Source organism: Haliotis cracherodii, unplaced genomic scaffold (assembly GCF_022045235.1).
Source record: "Haliotis cracherodii isolate W230 unplaced genomic scaffold, xgHalCrac1.p SCAF_10, whole genome shotgun sequence".
In the NCBI taxonomy this organism is placed as follows: Eukaryota; Metazoa; Mollusca; class Gastropoda; order Lepetellida; family Haliotidae; genus Haliotis; species Haliotis cracherodii.
In genome coordinates, this window is record NW_027266265.1 from 25237371 (window position 1) to 25257956 (window position 20586).

Below are 20586 nucleotides of genomic sequence, written 5' to 3' on the forward strand. Positions count from 1 at the left end.
AACCTCGAATATGGTGGAGAAATGTTGTCTTTACAGATGAATCGAGGTTCAACATTTCCCACAGTGACGGGCGCCAAAGTGTCTACCCGCGTTTGGACACAACTGTATTGTGGAGAGGAATCGTTTTGGAGGTGGCTCTGTGATGATTTGGGGTGGGATAACAGCACGGCACCGAACCCCTTTGGTGGTTGTTCAGGGCAATCTCACAGGTGTTGGCTACAGAGATCAGATTCTGAGGCCTGTGGTCATTCCTTTCCTGCAACGTCATGGCCCGGGATTGACATTTCAACAGGACAACGCTCGTCCTCACACGGCTAGTGTCGCAATTGATTTCCTTCACCATAACAATGTCATGTTACTGCCATGGCCTGCAATTTCTCCAGATCTCTCCCCAATAGAGCATGTGTGGGATGAAATGGAGCGCCGTCTGCGTCGTCTTCCACATCCTCCAGATAACGTCCGTGACTTGGCACAGGATTTGAGGAGGATATGGTGGGCCATTCCCCGGGCCTTCCACGCCTATTTGGTGGACTTCATGCGTCGCCGATGCACCGCTGTGTATTCACGCACAGGGTGGTCATACCCGTTATTGACTTTGTGACTTTGTCGTATGACTGCCTACTCCATTTTGATCTTCTGACGTCATCGTAACAGATGTTGTTCAGGTCCCGTTGACATTTTCTTATGGTCCGATCATTCAGCTGCTACAGCGTCTTCATCATTTTGTTCTTGCCGTGTTGTATTTCAATCCAGAATATATTTTCTCCGTGCACAGTTTCTTTATGTGGCTAGTATAGATACAATTATGTTTTGGAATGAATGCTTTGAAATAAAACAAACTCTTGATAGTCGATCATCATTGTTATAAAACAAACACACAGACAAATATTTACTGACTGGCTGCTAGAACCAGTCAAAAAACAATTTCTAACTAGAACGTCTGTTTAGTCAAAAACATAAGTCTCCTCACTCCATTATTTTTTATACATTAGTTCCAAGTTGTTACTGTAAATGTGTTTGCAAATCCGAAAAACAATAATGGCAAAGTATAGACTGGAAAGAATGGTTTCATGCAGAAATATTTTTTGGTTTGGTTTGGTTTGGTTTGTTGTTTTACGCCGCACTCGGCAATATTCCATCTATGTGACGGCGGTCTGTAAAATAGACCAGACAATCCAGTGATTGATATCATGAGCATCGATCCACGCAATTGGGATCGATGACCTGCATCAACCAAGTCAGCGAGTCTGACCACTCGATCCCGTAAGTCGCCTTTTACGACAAGCATAGTCGCCTTTTATGGCAAGCAGAAATATTTAATACCTGTAGAGATTTGGTGGGAAACAAATGCTACTTCTTTGAGTCCAAATTGTTTCCATGGAAACACAAGAAATTAAATATAATTGAAAAATATGAAAAGGCAATGGTTGAGCATGTGGTCATAGCACATGTATAGTTTCATGCAATATTATTCATTAGTTTGGGAGTAATAGCTTGGAAACAAAGCGTAGAGTACTTTGAGAACAAACTGTGTCCATTAAACAAAATAAAATTTAGCAAGATTTCAAAATAGCAAAAGGCACCAGTTAAACTGATGAGCAATGCGTTGAAGTATGTTAAACGGTTTTCAAGTTAAGTTACGGCCAGGAAAGTCAAAATTGTTTCCATGGATTTTTTTTAAATAGCAAGAGGCACCAGTTCAGCTGACAAGTAATGCATATGCCAGGTTATGGCTCTGAGGAACAGGATGGGAACACCAATGCTGACACCAACGGGAATGAGCCAAAAACAAAAAGTCTCCCCCTACCTTTGGGGGTCTAGGGGAAAAAAACTTATCATTCTAGTTTCACCAATTTCTTTGTAACACCACCAATGTCTAATGTGATCATAGAACAACTTTGAAGTGTAACTAAATGCTTTTGCATCCTCCTGCAGTAGACAAGAGGGAACATTTAGTCATTGTTTTGTTCATCGTATCCAAGGCATGTTTATGAAATCAGTCCACCCGATTGCTCCTGCATGTCCACTCTACTACCAAAATGATGGATGTCAGAAACATAAATACCACAGAGAATCTCACATTTCGTCTGCAGACTTCTATGTAGCTTGAGGTTACATGTGTTAGTGGCATATGCAATGTATGTTTCACATATATACCAAACTTTTATTCATTGAAACTTATCTCACGAATAAAATGAATAATAACATGAAGGGTGTAAAATGAGTTTGAAGAGGACAATTGTAACAATGAAAAATATGCCAAATATATATGTATTTTCAAACATGTTACAACAATAACAACAGGACAGATGCACACATATACCTGGGTAAGGCTTTCAAGAACATAGTTTTGTATTTACCTGTCAGAACTCCATTTGAACGGTGTCCCGTGTGTCATCAGTGTGTATACCATGTATACCGGAACCTGGAGCTTGGTAGGTTTTGTAGATGAGTGAGTGTATTCAGTTTTTCAATACAATTTCACTGGACGCATAATAAAAGTGTGTGACAACCAGATGATGATAAATACATTGACCTTAAAACCAGCTCATACGCTCATATATAATGAAGTAATGTATGTAGTTTAAACATAAATACTGTATGGTATGTACACAAGTGAATAATGTTAGAATGACAGTATGAAGGAATATGTTTCACCCCTCTGCTACACCGATTCCGTTAGATTGTGTCCATAGTCAACTAACTGAGCAGGGCATGTGACAAAGGTATGTTCACCACTGTTTGCATCTGTTACAACAACTTGAGTAGCCACAACAGCATCTCCCTCACCCCTGCTCACAGTCATCATGGGCAGCCCAGCAGCATCCTGCAGCTGGTTTGGATCTGCACTGGTGACGGTCATGTGAACTGGCTGAGCTTCAATGATAGTGATGGGCTGGAGGTTGCCAGATGCACTCTCTGTAGTATGCAGCACCTGACCTCCAGACACAGTAGGGATAAATGTTTGAATTGTTGGTCCATTTTCATGCACAGTTTCAGTCAAATGTACAACATAATGATCCAACATGGCCTCATTTGCTGAGTCTGTTGACTTTAAGGTTAAATGCTTATCACTTGTCATTGTTATCTGCTGCTTGTTGTCTGCAAAACTAACAACTTCATCTCCACCAGTAACAGCAACAGCGTGAACCTTGTCTAGGACAGCAATGGGTGTTGATGTCTTCTGTGTGTGAAGACTTACTTCAGTTATCAAAGATTCACCAACAGACTGGGAAGATGGCCTTCTCTCCTTTCCTCTCATACGACTGTTGCCCATTCTAGACTCACGCACACGTTCAGCAGTTACAGTTATCATCCGCTTTTTAGGCCGGCCAATTTTTCTGCGATTTCTTGGTCGGAAAACTTGAGGCTCTATACCATCTTTTTGTGGAAGACATTTGTGATCATGAAATAATTTTGGTCGGAAAAAACCTCTCCCACATCTTTCACATCTGAACTTATAGTCTGCTTTGTGTCCACGTTCATGTTCAAGGAGATGAGGCTTACGGCTAAACCCCTTGCCACATTCCTTGCACTTAAAAGGTTTTATACCACTGTGTGTGACAATGTGTGCTTTAAGCTTATCTGGTCTGTTAAATTCTTTCTGGCAACCTGGAAAATAAAAGAGCAATGGCCTTCAAATTTCCTTACCCTTTTACAAACATTCTACTGACATCTGATATGACAAGAATTGTTGGATATACACAAATATCAAGGTGCATGCCTGGTGGCCATTTTGAAAATCAGAGTGAACCTTTTGGACAAATCCATGTCTCATCATTTATGTGAAGAAATATCTGAAGTTTCATTGGTGTAGTGCTTTTCTGAGGAGATATAATTACAGATAAAGCAGCAGCAGCTTGCAGACTTTGAGGTAAATGTCAGGGGCACCAAAAATCCCTCATGCTTTGCTTGAGTTATCTTTAAACATGTTAACGTGACGGCAGTCTACACATTTCTTGTGGTAGTAGGTAACATAACTGGTTTAAGAGGACTGATATCACATACTGACCTGTGAGTGATCTGAATGGACATCTGTATTTCTTGATAGAATTGTGTATAAGGACATGGCGCTTGAGTTTGTCCTTCCGGTTGAAACATGCAGAGCATGTATCACACCTATATGGTTTTTCTCCTGTATGAATCAGTGTGTGAGTCTTTAAGTAGTTTTCCGTCTTGAATCTCTTTTTGCAAGTTGAACATTCAAACTGACCTAGAAAAAAAAAGTAATTTAGTAAAAGGGAAGTTTATCTGTAATCCATTCATATTTAAGAAAACCGTCAAGTGGAATGTGTGCTTGCAGGTCCATTTAAAACGAGAAAGGCGTTTGCAAGTACTTGCAAAAACAGAAGCAGGTCCTTCGTTTTGAGAAGCCCTAAGAAATGTTAATACCACCATACATTGCTAATCTGATGGCATTATCTTCGGTAATTCAAAACCAGATTAAAGTACCAGCTCACATAATAAGGAACCATTGCATTTCCACTCTTATGACATCTGCACTTTAAAACAACGTTAATAAAGTTCATTTCCGTTTTGATAACACTGTTGTCAGCCTAACTATGATTAACCCTGTTGATGGGGTTAGTTGCAAATTATTTTTCAACATAATCCCCTTTGAAGTCATCACTGCTGTAGAGAACAGCCCCCTACAGCAGTAATGACATCATCATCATTTGCATAATGCTACCAGACAGTTCTCCCTTCAGGTGGTCAATCAGAGATTGTCAAATCACAATAAACACCCACTGATTAAACAGCCGATTTGACAATCGCATCACCGAGGAAACTTATGTGGCTTCATTACCTGTATGTTATTTGTGATTCTTTCTGTACATCTGGCTTCATTACCTGTGGTGTGCTATTTGTGATTCTTACTGTACATCTGGCTTCATTACCTGTGTTGTGCTATTTGGGATTCTTACTGTACATCTGGCTTCATTACCTGTGGTGTGCTATTTGGGATTCTTACTGTACATCTGGCTTCATTACCTGTGGTGTGCTATTTGGGATTCTTACTGTACATCTGGCTTCATTACCTGTGGTGTGCTATTTGGGATTCTTACTGTACATCTGGCTTCATTACCTGTGGTGTGCTATTTGGGATTCTTACTGTACATCTGGCTTCATTACCTGTGGTGTGCTATTTGGGATTCTTACTGTACATCTGGCTTCATTACCTGTGGTGCGCTATTTGGGATTCTTACTGTACATCTGGCTTCTTTACCTGTTGTGTGCTATTTGGGATTCTTTCTGTACATCTGGCTTCATTACCTGTGGTGCGCTATTTGGGATTCTTACTGTACATCTGGCTTCATTACCTGTGGTGTGCTATTTGGGATTCTTACTGTACATCTGTGCATCTGCGCAGATGGAGGAGAAATTCAGCAATGGCCACCATTGGATCCTGCTTTTTACCTTTGCAAAAAGATTCAAAGGAAATCCATTTGCCATCATATAAGAAGCATGTCAAATGTCTATCAGCTAAGGCAATAGCCTACGATGCTCTGGTTGAATAAACTTTAGTACTTAGGGTCCGGTGTAGAAGTGCCAGGCGTGTAGACGAACGTGTGTGGCATGGGTGCGGCAACTCACTGTGAGGGTGAATCAACAGGTGTGGCCACTTTGTCTGGTTTGGAGAGGGCGTCCACCAGGATATTTCGACAACCGAGGCTGTGCTGGACGATGAACCTGATGTGGAGTTGGTCCACCAGCTGAAAGAACCTGAAGGTTTGTGACAGCAAACGACTGTTATGTTGTCTGTGGATATGGCGAGCACTTGACGCTGAAGCCGGTGCTTCCAGTGGGAGACGGCCAGGATGAGTGCTTCTAACCCCAAAATGCATCAACAAACAGGTGGAGAGAGGGTTTGAGCACTGTCAAGGAGATGTCGTCGCAAACATTAGATTTCATTGTCCACCAATGAAGGTATGGGCAGAGGTGAGTCGGGTGTGACATGGAAATCTGCGTTTTCTGCCGACGAATAAATGGGGATAGAAACTGTTGTAGCAGATGTGGTTAGAGTCGACCTCTGGCTGTGAGATCCTGAGCCGAGGTGAGAAGGCCCAACAACACCTGCCACTGCCTTTGAGTGCAAGCTTGGCGAAGAGCCGGTAGTAGATTGGAGTTGAATTTTGTGCCACCTGTCATCCGGTACTAGGAGGAGATCCTGGTCCATGCAAAACAGGCTACCTATGAATTGGAACTCGTAAGACAGGGTGAGTTTTGACTTGGGCTCGTTGATGATCCATCCTAGCTGTGTGAGTAAACGACACGTGAACTCCCCGTGAAGTAGAAGGGTTTCTGTGTTTTGGTGATTCAGTATGCAGTCGTCGATGTAAGACTGAACGTTTGTCAGGTGTAGGTAAGCGATAATTGGCATGATGATCCGGGTAAATAACCTTGGGACCTCAGAAATGCCAAATGTGAGGACTGCTCACTGGTAATGGACACCCTGGAAGTAGAACTTGAGGAACTTCCTGCTGCTGGGGTGGCTGAGCACATGTAGATAAGTGTCCGGGAGGTCGAAACTGATCAGGGATTCTGGTCCTGAGCAGTCTCAACATAGTTAGGATGTTCTAGCTAAAGCTTGTTGAATATGGGGAGATTGTGAATCATCCGGAACTTGGATGAATTTTCCTTGGGTACCAGGAACACTGAGGAGTAGAAACCTGGATGCCCCTGTGGGTTGTGTACAATCTCGATCGGTTGCTTGAGCACCAGGTACTGAATGTTCTGGAGCAAGAGCTGAGTCTGACGAGAGGGATGGGTGTCCGCTATGGGGTGGGATGTTAATGGCAGCTCCACTATGTGGGGGAACCAGTACACCCTGACAGAGTACGCATGTGACTAATGGGTCTTGAAGTATGACTTATTTGGCCTAAAACTCCTAGCAACAAGGGTGTCTACGACCGTGACGACTGGGGATGTCAGTACTTGCCTATGCAGTTCCCACCTTGAAATTGTGTTGGCGACAGCCTTGTGGCTTGGAGCGATCTTGACCTTTGCCACGAAAAGAGGAGGAAGTAGTCTGAGGGGAAGTCTTAACAAGCAATGCCTGATAATTCCCAGTTTTAGCCGGTTTAAACTTGGATTGGTTGTAGACATGCTCCAAGGCTTTCAGAGCCATCTCATAGCGGGCAAAGCTCGAGACGTGCATGAGTTTCTGTTATAGTACCACCTGGATGCGCTCCAGGGTTGATGTAGAATTGCCTCTCGAATTAGGAGTCCCAGTCCGTCCGGGCAAGGTAACCTAGATGCCTGGTGGTGGTGATCTCTGCCAAGGCCGCCTGTAGATGATTACGTAAATGGTCCATCTGTCGTGGCTTAAACGACATCATGGTCCTCAAATGATCAATTCTGAAGGGATTACCCTCTGAGAGATCTTGGTCAATGGCTCTGTTTGAGGAGGCCAAAACGGATCAAGTTTCCTATAATAAGGAGCTTTAAATGCCGGAGTGAGTGATAACATCATCCTTGGTACGGTGACCAAATACTCTCCCTATAATATTATTTACATTTGAACCAGGAGATGGAGGGATGGAGGTCAGCCGCTCCACCATCCAATCTGGTTAAGACCCAAGTGTGAATTAAGCCCAAAGCCGATGAATCAATTGATAAGTCAGCTGAGCCTGCCGAGGAGTCTGAGCGATAGTCATATGGTCGACGTATTGGAGAGCGACTATGGGATCAGCGTCTAGAATGGAGTCGAGGAGTGTAGCCGCATGAGTGAGACCAACGAGATGAGGCTGCGTCCTCTAAGGGAGCCAATGACGGACAGAGTAGTGGTCATCATGATTGGTGATGATAGAGTGTTCATGTGTTGAGTAAGTGGAGCAATTAACACAGGAACAGAGGATGACTGATTGTGCCCGTGGAATAATCGGAGGTGCCACATGCGTTGATGGTGCCGGAGTGTACAAAAGATTAGTGGGTGCTGAGGGCGCCAGTATTATGGAGGTGGGGGTCACTGTAGGAGCCGTCTGAGTTATGGATGATGGGTACATGTATTGCATTCATTGAACCCAGGCGGGAATCGCCGATGACACCGAGGTAATTGTAGATGTAGTCATGGCGGGCATGAAAGCATTAAACAACGGTGATGAGGAGAGGCACTGTTCAATCAGTGATGACTGTGGCATCGTTGGAGATAAAACCTCGTGGGAGCTAATTCACATACGTCTGTACAGTCCAGTGACTAGCAGTCATAAGATATTACTTGATGTCACTCCCGGTCACGTGGGGTCAGCTGTGAGGGTATACCTAGTTGGTCCAACTTGTATGCAATTAGATGTATAAACTGAATCTCACCAGATACTTGACAAAATACATCTATAGTCTTATATCTAATAAACATCATGACAGATATATTAGATTTTTTATCTTATCCTGCATTACTACTTAATGTTTCTACTGCTATTTTCTTGACCTTGGAGATGGAGCTGTGAGAGGTCGTGGCTACAGTGAGTGAGTGAGTTGGCTTTAACACCGCTTTTAACAGTATTCCAGTTATATCGTGGCGTGTCAGCTTAATGTGGGAGGAAAGCCCGAAGTGATGCAGGTCTTAGACGTTTACCACTTCGGTGAAACCCACGAGTATGGTGCTCACAAAGCTAGAAACATAATCGGGGCGAACTGGGATTCGAACCCACAATCAGAGGTTTCTGGCGTGCCCAAGGGACGCAACTCTGCACAGCGAATCGCGGCGCCTTAGACGACTGGGCCACCCGTGCCCCCTTGTGGCTACAGAAAAAGTGTGGTGACATGCAGTGATGAGATATTTCTTGACGTCACTCCCGGTCATGTGGGGTCAGCTGTGAGGGTACAAGCCACACAACTTGGTAGGTACAACTTTTTCTGTAGCCAGGACCTCACAATTTTACATTGTGTTTCACAAGTACTTCAAATCATGAAATTAATGAGAGTGTCGAGCCCTGGCCTAAAATGCATAATTAAATTAATGCAAGTAGTTATGCCTTTTGCTCCTATTAAAAAAAATAAATCTTTTGATTGTTATGTCAAGAACAAATCTGAACCCTACTTTAGTGTTACTCGACATCCTCCTTATGTTTCAGGAACAATGCTTCACACCTATTGGGAAAAGGACAAATGTGAACAGATGGATGGACAGAAGACTTACACATATGCTCACTTGGACCATAGGTCCTTGTGAGGTATAACAAGAAGAAAAAAGACGAAATATTTGAGATTTGTCTTTCTTTCTTCAAATAGCCACCCATAATGAAGATGTTGTTACCGGTGTAAAATGTTCTTTAAGACAAATTCTTGAGTTTAGCATAATAACATACTGTATCCACAATTTGGAATCCAGGTTAGAAGAAAGTATAGCCAAATGTCTGACAGGCAGTCATGAATCTCGGAAGAGGGCTTACCTTCAGTTCCATGTGTGGGGAGGTGACGTCGTAGATATCTCTCACACGCGAACACCTTGTCACAGTGAGGACATCCATAGCTGTGTGTGGTCGAGGCCATGTGGTGCTCCAGTGCTTCAGGCGTAGAGTACTTGTTCATACACTTTGTGCACTGGAAATGCCTGAAAACATGTTACAAGCAACTGCAATCTTTGTATAGTAGGATCAGAGGAGCATCATATGATTATAATCAGAAGTAGTGAGAGTGTAGGTATGCAGATTGACCATTTATGCAATCACAAAGATGAATTTACTGCTGTTTTTTTTACAGTAAGATGAAGTTGTGAGAAGGCCAGCTGCAGAAGTTGTTCAAACTAGTTGTGTGGCAAATACCCTGAAACAGCTGCCATGTGACCCAGAAGTGGAGACGTCTTGTTTGAGCACATTATTGTGTGAACATAATAACAACTTAGGACTTTGTGGGGAGGTAGAACTGCGATGGGAAGGCACTTAGAGGAAGTAATGCAGGATAAGTATACAAACGTAAAAAATAATTAGATTTTACTAAATCCTTTTACTTATCCTGCATTACTCCTGGTTCCTATATCTGGTCAATTAGCTGGATTTCATACCCAAGAATCAACTCCCGGGGCAGCCAGACCTAACCTTCACCATCCCACCTCTCGCCTCGATAGTGGGTGCTGCAGATGACCAGGAACTACTATGCCCAGTTCATGCACTGAGGTGTTTTCTCCGATGCTCCAAGGTTCCCCTTAGTGCCAGGAGACAACTATTCATCATGGTTTTCCACATCCTTAGACATTAGCCGTTAACATGAGATCTCTTTTTGGTTACAAGCTCACATTCTACAGGCTTGCGAGACCGCTGGTTTGTATCCCCCCCAGGGCGAATAACCCTCACAAGATCAGAGCGTTCGCCTCCTCCATGGTTCTCCACAGCAACTGCTCCGTCCGATCCATCATGGAAGCTTTCTTCTGGCATTCACTAGCCTTAGAGGACTTGGAGGCTTTGGACAGCTTTGGCCCTTTGTCGTTGCCCAACAAATCTCCAACCCCAAGCGACATTGACTCTTACCATTGCTCAGAGCTGACCTTTTGACCTCTCTGGTTCTTGTAACCCCAGACTAGAGGGTTTATACGCTACTTGTATTAGCTCAGCACATCAGTCCTAGATCTTCGCTCACACTTTTTTCTACTACTGTACTGTCACATCGACATCCTGCATCCTTCACACTCTCGTGTGGCGCTCCTGCCAGTGTCATATCACCAATATGAGCGCCTCCAAATCAAGGTTGTTGATGCGCCAAGTGAACAGTGCATCGATCTGGTGATAGGTTGGGAACGGGACTAACATAAACCGGAAGTTGATGGTTCTGGCAAGTGGCAAAAAGATCTAGATGTGGTGTGTCCCATAACGTGGTTATCCAAGCAAAGATCTGGGGATGTAGGGTCCCTTCTGTTGCCACTATTCTCCCCTGGAGGGAAAGGCTGTGAGCAAGGATGTTCAGTTTCCCAGGAATATGTCTCGCTTTCATATGGCAACTGATGGAGTCCTCAAAGGAAAACAATCGTGTAGTTTGGGTCGGAAACTGGACTAACATAAACCGGAAGTTGATGGTTCTGGCAAGTGGCAAAAAGATCTAGATGTGGTGTGTCCCATAACGTGGTTATCCAAGCAAAGATCTGGGGATGTAGGGTCCCTTCTGTTGCCACTATTCTCCCCTGGTGGGAAAGGCTGTGAGCAAGGATGTTCAGTTTCCCAGGAATATGTCTCACTTTCATATGGCAACTGGTAGAGTCCTCAAAGGAAAACAATCGTGTACCATATTTTCTTGAGTATAGTGCCCACCCATGTATAATGCGCACGCCCCTCTAAGCGGGTTCAATATTTTGGAAAAAAAGAAATTTGAATATTATGCGCAGAAAAAATTTACACGGTATCCCTTCAGCGAAGTCCGGCAAACAAACGGGTGATTAGAAACTTCGACAGTACAAATACGAAATTTGAGATAAAAAAATCACCAGACATGTTTATTTACCGTTTAAATTGTATTTTTTGTTCAGGTAGGCATTGTTTTATGTCCAGGGATAATGATTACCTTGTGTATTGTCTTGTAAACTAAGCCGGACACAGCAATCAGCTGTACACACGTTTTCTTGGAATCTACCGGTGATACGGTCAAGACACACCCAATGATATAACCTTACAGTATTTTAATGCAAGGATCGGCAAACTTTGTATCAGAAACTATTTTTTTTATCAGGAATATTATATTCCAATATCTTGTTAATTTAGATGCAGCTTTTACTAAACATATTTAAAATAATATTAACCCTAACCGAAGCAGCTGATCGCTATTGCAGGGTATTATTTTTTACATGGAACCAGTCTCTCTATCATCAGAGAACTTGATCCCCTTGTTTCTGGATGTAAACCACTACTGTGGTGTTGTTCGTGGTTATAAGGAGAGACGTTTCTTCCATGCCAGGATGGCGTAATAGATGGCCTTCATTTCCTTGCTAGTTGATATGACGGATCCTCTCTCCAGTGCAACTGATGGAGTCAGGTCGTCCACTTCAGTCGAGTCTCCGCTTGTGTTGGGACTTGACGAAACATGGGAAAACAGTGTTGTCAGTGAACCAATGCCAAATCCTTGGTAGACTTATAGGCGCACCTCTTCTTTATCGAGGAGCGGTCGTGGGAAGAATTCAACAATGTATCACGTAGGACAGGCTGAATATATAAAAGGTTCCTTGGTCTGAAAATTCATACTGTATGAATCCCTTGGGACGTTGCATAAGCATTCCCGTTGCTATACCTGGGGACGATGGGGCGTGGATTCTCGTTCACTGCGTGTTCAGTCCACTGTAGTTTGTGAATAGGCCACATTGATGTACAGAGACAGGCGTCTGGTCGAGTGGTTGCAGTGTTACGCATAAGCGATCATGCAAGCCAGTTTGTACAAATACACTGCACGGATCCCATTAGGTCAGTTGAAATGATTACTGTCGAAGATGTTTACAGTCAGAGTTCTTGACATGTGACATTTAATTCGTCCTGCGCAGTAAACTGTAACCCTGTATGCTGAGTCGACTATGTTCAAGCTCAAAACAAGACAAGTGGTGTAGGAAGTAGGAGTAGGAACTGTGACGTGGCCAGTGTAGGGGCAAGTTGATACATGAAAAGAGTGACGACTGGTCCGGTGTTGTGAAAGATGACCCAGTTGAGGGTCTTTAGGTCAATTATCATCCTCATGTCGGTCGTATTCTTTTTCAGAACTAGAATTACTGGAGAATAAAAACCTTTCGTGTTGTTGGTCTCCGCTATTCTCCGAATGGCTCGCTTCTTTAGTAGCTTCCTGGTGGCCAGATATGCTGCCCCTACCTTGGCTCCGACTAGATGAAATCTGCATCCGACTGCTTGAGATTTCAATATAGGATGTATTTTCAGATACAGTTTGTATCTGTGAGCCACGGCGCCTAGAATCCAGCGGTTAGGTGTAATCTATTTTCAATTTTCGGCGTATGACAGAAGACGCCCTCCGTCTGGTCCGGGAATCAGTATTATGTTGAAAGATGGAAGGTGTAAATCGCAGTCAATAGGCATAACCAGGTGAAAGGGTCTATAACGTCGGAGTGGGTGGCAAGTTAGTCAGAATCTGCGTTCACCTCTGCCACCTGATCTGCCCTGCCGATAGGATCCTGGTTTCTTGTAGTTGGACTGACGAAAAGATTCCTGAGAAGACTGATGCACGTCGTACCCTGACTCAGTTGGAAGAAATCCTTCCAAGAGGGGATGAACTTCTTCTTAGGAGGCTGTTTATATAATGAGTTCTTCTGATCCCAGGAACGCCTCTTGGGATAGGAAGATCCATGTGCCTTGGCCGCTAGGTTATAGTTGATACTTGAAAACATTCCATTGTATCCTGTCTGACCTCATCTATGATATGTCCCAATTTGCCGTTGAATGTCTTGGGAGCAGATATTAGTTGGGATGTTATCAGCCTCTTGGTTTGGCTGGAAACAGCTCTTGAACGAATCTGTGCTAGCAGTTGCTGACCCTGAACCCATAGTAACTGTGAAGACATCCAGACTTGGGTGGAGAGTAAGTCTTCCTGCATTCTGACTATGATGTCTAGCAGGCTGTGGATGTGTCCAATTTGATCTGTCCTAATAGTCAAAGGAGCCTCTCCAGGTATGCCTTCATATGATGTCTGTAATGGCAGAAAAATGTGTCTGATTCAGGCAACAAACCAGTTGATATAAGTGCCAATGTCCATTGAATTTCTGGATGCCATGGACAGGTCCTTAATCCGGGAAGCAGGTAGCATGACATTAGTATTAGGGTTGCGTACTAGCTTCGTAAAGTCTTTGTCCAAAACATGATGATCCGGAAGTGGAGAGTCACAGCTTCAATGTAGGTAAGGGCAGTCGTTCATCATGTCTGAGCTTGAGTAGAATTTCGGACACCTGGTCTACCACCTTGCCTGCATAACTCGGCCATGGTAATGTCTGTTGGATGTGTTGAGATGATGTAGGAGCATGACATCCCCTGTATTCTGGCATCTTAGGTGGCAAATTTTCTTACATAGGAGGTTAGAGTACAAGCATAAGGTGATATAACTCCTCAATGAGTTCCACAAAGGTATATCCCTCTGTATAATCCAGCTGGTGTGAAATGTCTTTCTGAGTCTTTCCCTCATATATCTCTGATTCTGCCCTGGAATGACCGTGGGTAGCTCTCGTGGGTGGGGGATGATCATAATAGTCCATACACTCCACGTGTTGCTCGTGCAGTTCATCAGCCGCTGGTGTCCAGGATTCCGGTATGATTAAGGCCCGTGTGGCTTGTGATGGCTGCCTGTGTGTAATGGAGCCTGTACAGTACGGTTGATGGCGACCATACGTTAAGCCAGTCGGTCGGAAGGTCGGCTGGGTTACCATGGAGCCTGTGCGGTGACCATACGGTGTCTTAGCTGGGGAGTATGACATTGCTGTACCATGACGGGACCTAAGCGGATATCTAGATGACCATGTATCACGGTAGGGTAAGCCTAATAGATTCTACCCGGCTGGTCGGCACGGTCAGCTGGGGTAGGCTGAACAGGCGTACCTGTGGCATAGACAGATGGCTGTCCTCCATGCCACCACTTGGCCGGAGTACTCTTCTTAGCCAATACTGTCTGCCTTTTCTTCATAATCTCCATATCTTGGTTTAAGGCTGAGAACCGTGTCTCAAACATTGCCTTCATCATCTCCTGTTATTGCTTGAATAGTTGTATCAGACTCATGGAGAGAGCAGTAGATGAGGATCTCCCGTGATCATGAAACGACCAGACTTCTTGCAACCAGGAGTAGAGGGAGACTCCATTACGACCTCACAAACACACCTCATACCAACATATACTTACGTGAATACGATTGTCACTACAGTTAGCAGCTCTTAATATAACTTAAGATATCTATTTTATTAGAAAAGATTAGATGTGACTAAACAAATGCAAGTCTTGACTCTAGCACTCACAGGAAAGAAGTTACCGGTAGGTTCCCATCATTACACACGTGCTATCATGATATATTGTGAACAACTAATTGTGTATGATTGACAATGAAGAGGACGTCTGTTGAAAATCTGAAAATTTTAGTTAGTTTGACTGAAGCCAAAATACAGGAAGTATGGCAAAGGTAATGTAATAGAGGTAGAGGATTCGCAAACATTATGTAAGTTGTAGCAGTATCACGAGGGTACATGTGGTTTTATGCATCCTGTGCTAGGAGGTGAGTGGTATAAACTGTAACCAGGGACACATAAACCCACATATACCCCGAGTGATACTGCTTCAACGAATTAATATCTGTTGAGCTGAGGTTGAGTAATGTGACTTTCATTGACTCGTAAAGCAACATGCAGCGTTTGTTCTCAGATATATATTTGCCACAAATGCGGGACCCATAGCATTTTATCCAGTCTGAACCTTGTGACACGGAGGTGTAGACTGTGTTAACTACCTTGGTCCAGGCTTAGGCCCTTGGTTTGGATACAGGCTGTGACTGTACTGGTGAACACCCAGTTCATATAATGAAGAAAAGTATTTGTTGCACATATGACATCGATATGACATTTCATCTTCATGGGTCTTTGTATGCTCCAAAAATGAATCCAAATCCAGAAATGTACATCCACAGTTTTTCATCACACACTTGTAAACCTGCAAACAGAATTCAGTAAGTCACTAATCTTGTCAATACTGTAAAAATAGTGAAACAGCTCTGACGCTGAAGATGTGTAAACGACGACTTAAAATGTCAACATCGACAGCCACTTGATAAAATTTGGTTCAAGCTCATTTTATCTGCTTATTTTGACCAGCACCATGCCCTTGCTCGCGGGTTCAGCAATCTCTAAGCAATGATCAACAGCATTGACAAGCATTGCTTCAGCAGAGTACCTGTTGTTGTTTGTGCTGCACCATGTGTGTCTTGAGCTGGAAGTATGTTTTGAACTTGGAGGGACAGTACTGACACAGGTAAGAGCTGTCCACAACGACCTTCACCTTGCCTTCAGTGTCTGCACCTGATCCTACTGCATCTTCATCACCACTCACACCTCCACCCTGCAACATCGTGGGAACATTTACATCATCGTATTGTGAGTCAAAATGTGGAAATGAGCAAATGTTTTATTCACTGTCCTTAATAAACAGAGTGCACTTTAGCTCCTCTTGACATGTAGACAGGTCAAAATATCATCAAAACTGCCATTTTATATGTGTTACTGCCTGCAGTGATAATAAAATGTTCACAACCAATAAATAACATTTCAACACTAATTCTAAATCTGCTACAATAAATTTAAGGTGTAAACTAATATCACAGCAATACACAATGGGTGGAGTGCCTTGACGCCAAGTTTAATCTCTCAGACTTATGTGTCATCTCAGGAGAGGAACATCTTTTTCGCTGATGTAAGTTTTGACACAAGCTATAATTTCAGTCTTAATTTTTAATCTGTAAGTCACCTGAAGCATGAAGAAATAATCTTATGACACTTCAGCCTGAGTATGGTGACAGGTCCACAGTGAGTTAAATCAAACTTGGGGCAATAGAATCATGAAACCTGAGTGCCAAGGCATTGTATGTCACATGGATATGTAGTTGACAGCTTAAACTATCAACAAAGACAAATATTTAACAAAAGTTGCTGTCGGCATTTATATTCAATATTTTCTTCATAAATATTGATGATTAAATACTAACACAATGATCAAATACAAACTATGATGTAATCATAAGGAGAAACATACATGCCAAAGTTCATCTCAGGTCACAACCTCAGAACAAGTGTGTAAGGGTAGTCCCTGGTTGATTTTTTTAGCCTCAGCTGCACATGTCCTTGCAGCATAAAGCAAATCATTTTGCAGATAGCAAAGTGCTACTCAATGTTATGACATGGGCCAGGGGCACCACTGTGTGAAGAAAAGGTGTGGCTCATAATGTGACTCTTACTACAACGATCTGTGCTTGGGGAAGAGAATGTGGTCTGATGGATCAGCAAGTCACGTGTCAGGCGACAAAGCCTGTTGTCGCAAAAAGGAGATAGACAACAATCCATGAAAGTAGTGAAGAAATTGGTCACCGACGATGTTATGGGGGCATGCATGAACTCAACCATGGACAACCTGAGAGTCTTAATCATGTGGATAGGGATGGGAGGGTCTGAATGGGAACTGTTCCGGGCATGCTCGACAACCCTGTCACCGTGTCACCAAGTGCTTCTGCAATGAATGCTTCTTGGAGGTCTCAGTGCCTTCCCCAAAGATCTTGCCTTTCTTGGCTTCTTTGAAGATGCCGACGATATAGTAGCAATGCTTTCCAATACAGTACACACAATGATGATGAAGCATCAGAGACATAAGAGCATTCTGTACATCAAGTGCAGAGCTCTGTTCAACAGAGGTTCCTGACTGTCAGGGCATTGCCAGGCAGGGTGGCAGTATGGTTGGGTCCATGTTTCAAAATATGTTTACAAAAATCTACCTGTGTGTAATAACACAGATTAGAAACATGTGGATAGACGTCAAATTGAAACCTTTCAGAATGAACTTAGTACTGATGTCAACACAAAAAATGGGTGAAAATATAAACTATAAAAATGTCTAAGGTGTTGTAGCTTGCACAGTGGCAAGTTTTTGCTTAATCAGTGCAGTGGTTTCAGAGAAGAGGACAGTTTTATGCACTACAGACCACATGATTGACAACAAACAGGCCACAAAATAAGCTGACTTGACTTTCAGCCAGTTGAGCTAAAAATTGACAGTGTAATGTCCATAATTGGTTCATAAATATGGCTGCCATGTTGGCCATTTTGAAAATCGGATTACAAACGGGAACAAATTTAGGTGTCATCATTTGAGGGAACTAGCATGCTAAGCTTCAGCATCATTGTGTAACCTTAGGTTCCGGGTACTTTACCCTTCTACCTATGGTCACTTCTACTTATTAACTACTCCTTGGTTCTAGGGATGATGTAGCTCTCTTTCAAAATCACAAGTCAGATGGTTTGCTCCAGTCCTTTTTATTTATGATAGAGTTAATCATAAATACACACACATGGTCCTCAGATATATTCTTGTTGTTGCCTGATATAAATACAACACATACCTAGATGATGGTTGAACAGCCTGATGGTTTTTCTGATGAACGTTAACTCTACTTCTTTTCTGACTCGGGATCCCCAAACCACAGTGAACCGTTCTGTTCAGCTGTATGCTCCCGACTCCCCGCACCACTCTCGGACAACTCACTAAATACTATTCATGATAATTTTTGCACCTCCCACCGAAATAGTATTTGACATCATGTGAAATGAGTCCTAACACTCACCTCCATATGAGCCCCAATTTCCGTTCCAATCAGTTTTTCTATCAAGCCCTTCTTAACCAAACCTTCAGCTAATTTCCTAACTCATTGGTCAACCGATATACTCATAATAACATACTCATAATTCAACCTCTTTATGACAAAAACCCAACACTCTGTCAAACTGGAAGGCACCTAAAAGATACTTAATCATGTTAATCAGACATTCCAATCAAGCAGTAGTAGTGAGAAATATTTGATCATTTCAAGACTGACAGTTTGTTCCATCCATTCATTTCCCCTCTGGTACTTATATTGCAAGACCGGATTCTACTAATTTCATTGTACTAATGAAAAGTTATCTCTATCACTTAAAAGAAGCAAAATCAATAATCATTTGCCCTGGGGGTGATGCCTCACACTGCTCAATCACTTCTCTCATATGCGTCTATATGTTACCCAAAAGCTTAGTTTAGTAAACTACATTTTAAGTAAATACCAAAAACCCTTTTTCTAAAATACCCTGGTTATAATTGGACGAAACAGAAAGCATACCTTATAGTGAAGTTGTTGACTTGTGTCAACTGGCGTTGGATCTGGCGTGTTATCACTATCCACAACAGCAGCAGGAGGAGGTTGCTTAGGCAGGGTTGCAACCGTCCCAGAAGGCCACACCTAGACAGGGAAAAACACACACTAATGAGGTTCTATCGTCTTGCAGATTTTATTTGGGCAGAGTCCAAAGTAATCTTCGAATTTGTTATTATTACTTATATTAGGGTTCCAAGTCTAAAAACACACAAGCCCTATTTTTATTGTTCTATTTATTATTATTATTTTTAAGTAACAGAAATAACTCAACAAGCAGTTGCAAGAATCTCTCCAAATATTTCAGCAGGATCAGCACCAATGTGTAGGTAGATACCACAAAAATCCCAAGGCCTTAGGCTCAATGACGTATGACAGGTAATAAAAATCATTTAAAGATTTCAATTTTAGCAGCAATTATCTCAGAACTTATTGTCCAATGACTTCCAAATTTGGCATGCAGAATCAGATGAACATCAGTTTCAATATCAATGATGTCCAATATCATTAAATGGTAGGGTTTAGCAGCCATATTGGATTGATGGTTTTGGCCTTGCATTTTAGCACTTTTCTCAGTACTTGTCTGCTAAAATCTTCTCCTCTGAAACTATCAGAGCGAAAGCCTTGAGGCAGAATACTAACCCTTACGGTAAGTCCAGCATTTCAATCGGGGGAATGTAACTCTTTGTCAATCCTAAATTTCTTGACGCTGTTAGCCTAGTTAATGATTTGTAATCAGTAACTTGGCAATGGTAGAGTACAGGGCTTATCAGTTACCGCTGTATTCCATGGCAAAAACAAAATAAAAATTCTGCAATCAATTTTAACTTTTGTTAAGTCAATTCTGCACACAATTCTGCAAACGTTTGAGCTAAGTTTTCATGAATTTCCCAGGTTTGCACCTGTTTGTCTTGTTGGCATATTTCCTGATGAACTTATCCACAGCCAAATATATTATGAAGTGAATCTGGTGATCACTAGTATACACTTACAAACATACACTTTAGTAAGTAATAATTAAAAAGTCAACTTCAATTCAAACGAAATCAGGATATTGAGTTAATTTAACCCTTACTCAAAATGTAAAATGTTTAAAAGATTGTTAGAATCAAACACCTATAATAATCATTTGGAACGATTTAATTAATACAATGCACAATTCAAATAATTCAAGAACTTAGAACAAAACTCAGTAAAATCTAAATATTTTTTACATTTGTATACTAATCCTGAATTACTCCTTAATGCATTTATTGCTTTGTATTGACAGAAAACAAGCTGTTTGAGGTCCAGCTGAAGAAGAGGTAGTTCCAAGGCAGACCTCATCACACAGAGCCCACAGAGGTGTTGATGTCATGTATCTTCACATTACTGCTAGAATAGTAACATCTGAAGACATCGTTGGGAGGCAACTCTGCGATGGGTTAGCCCCTTAGACTTAGTAATGCAGGATAAGTATATAAACATATTTAGATTTTACTAATTATTTTTAACTTATCCTGCATTACTCTTTAATGCAACTGAATAAGACGGTACGGCGGTGGGCATACCTTCAGATGTGGTTCTCAGAAAAACCCTTGAGAATGTCTAGGCAGCTGTCCAGTGCATCACTTGCGAAGATCGGCAACCAGTCGACCAATCCTGTCCGCGGAAAGAATGAGAGTATGAGGCTGTCCAGGTAAAATGTAGCAATAGAAAATAGTGTGCGCTAGAGTTTCAAAACTGATTTACGAGCCAATGCTGGCAGC

General features: G+C 42.4%; 1 protein-coding gene across 1 annotated transcript in view; it reads right to left on the reverse strand.

Annotated features, from left to right (window-relative positions):
• Nucleotides 1-2214: 2214 nt before the first annotated feature.
• Nucleotides 2215-20586, reverse strand: part of LOC139448226 (zinc finger protein 341-like) — a 57758-nt gene continuing 39386 nt past the window's right edge. The window contains exons 7-12 of the mRNA XM_071229748.1: nt 18806-18925; nt 15841-16005; nt 15401-15600; nt 9393-9553; nt 4013-4213; nt 2215-3612 (exon numbers count right to left, since the gene is read on the reverse strand). Of these exons, the coding sequence (XP_071085849.1) occupies nt 2666-3612; nt 4013-4213; nt 9393-9553; nt 15401-15600; nt 15841-16005; nt 18806-18925 (1794 nt within the window). The 3' untranslated portion in view covers nt 2215-2665. The remainder of the gene's footprint in view (nt 3613-4012; nt 4214-9392; nt 9554-15400; nt 15601-15840; nt 16006-18805; nt 18926-20586) is intronic.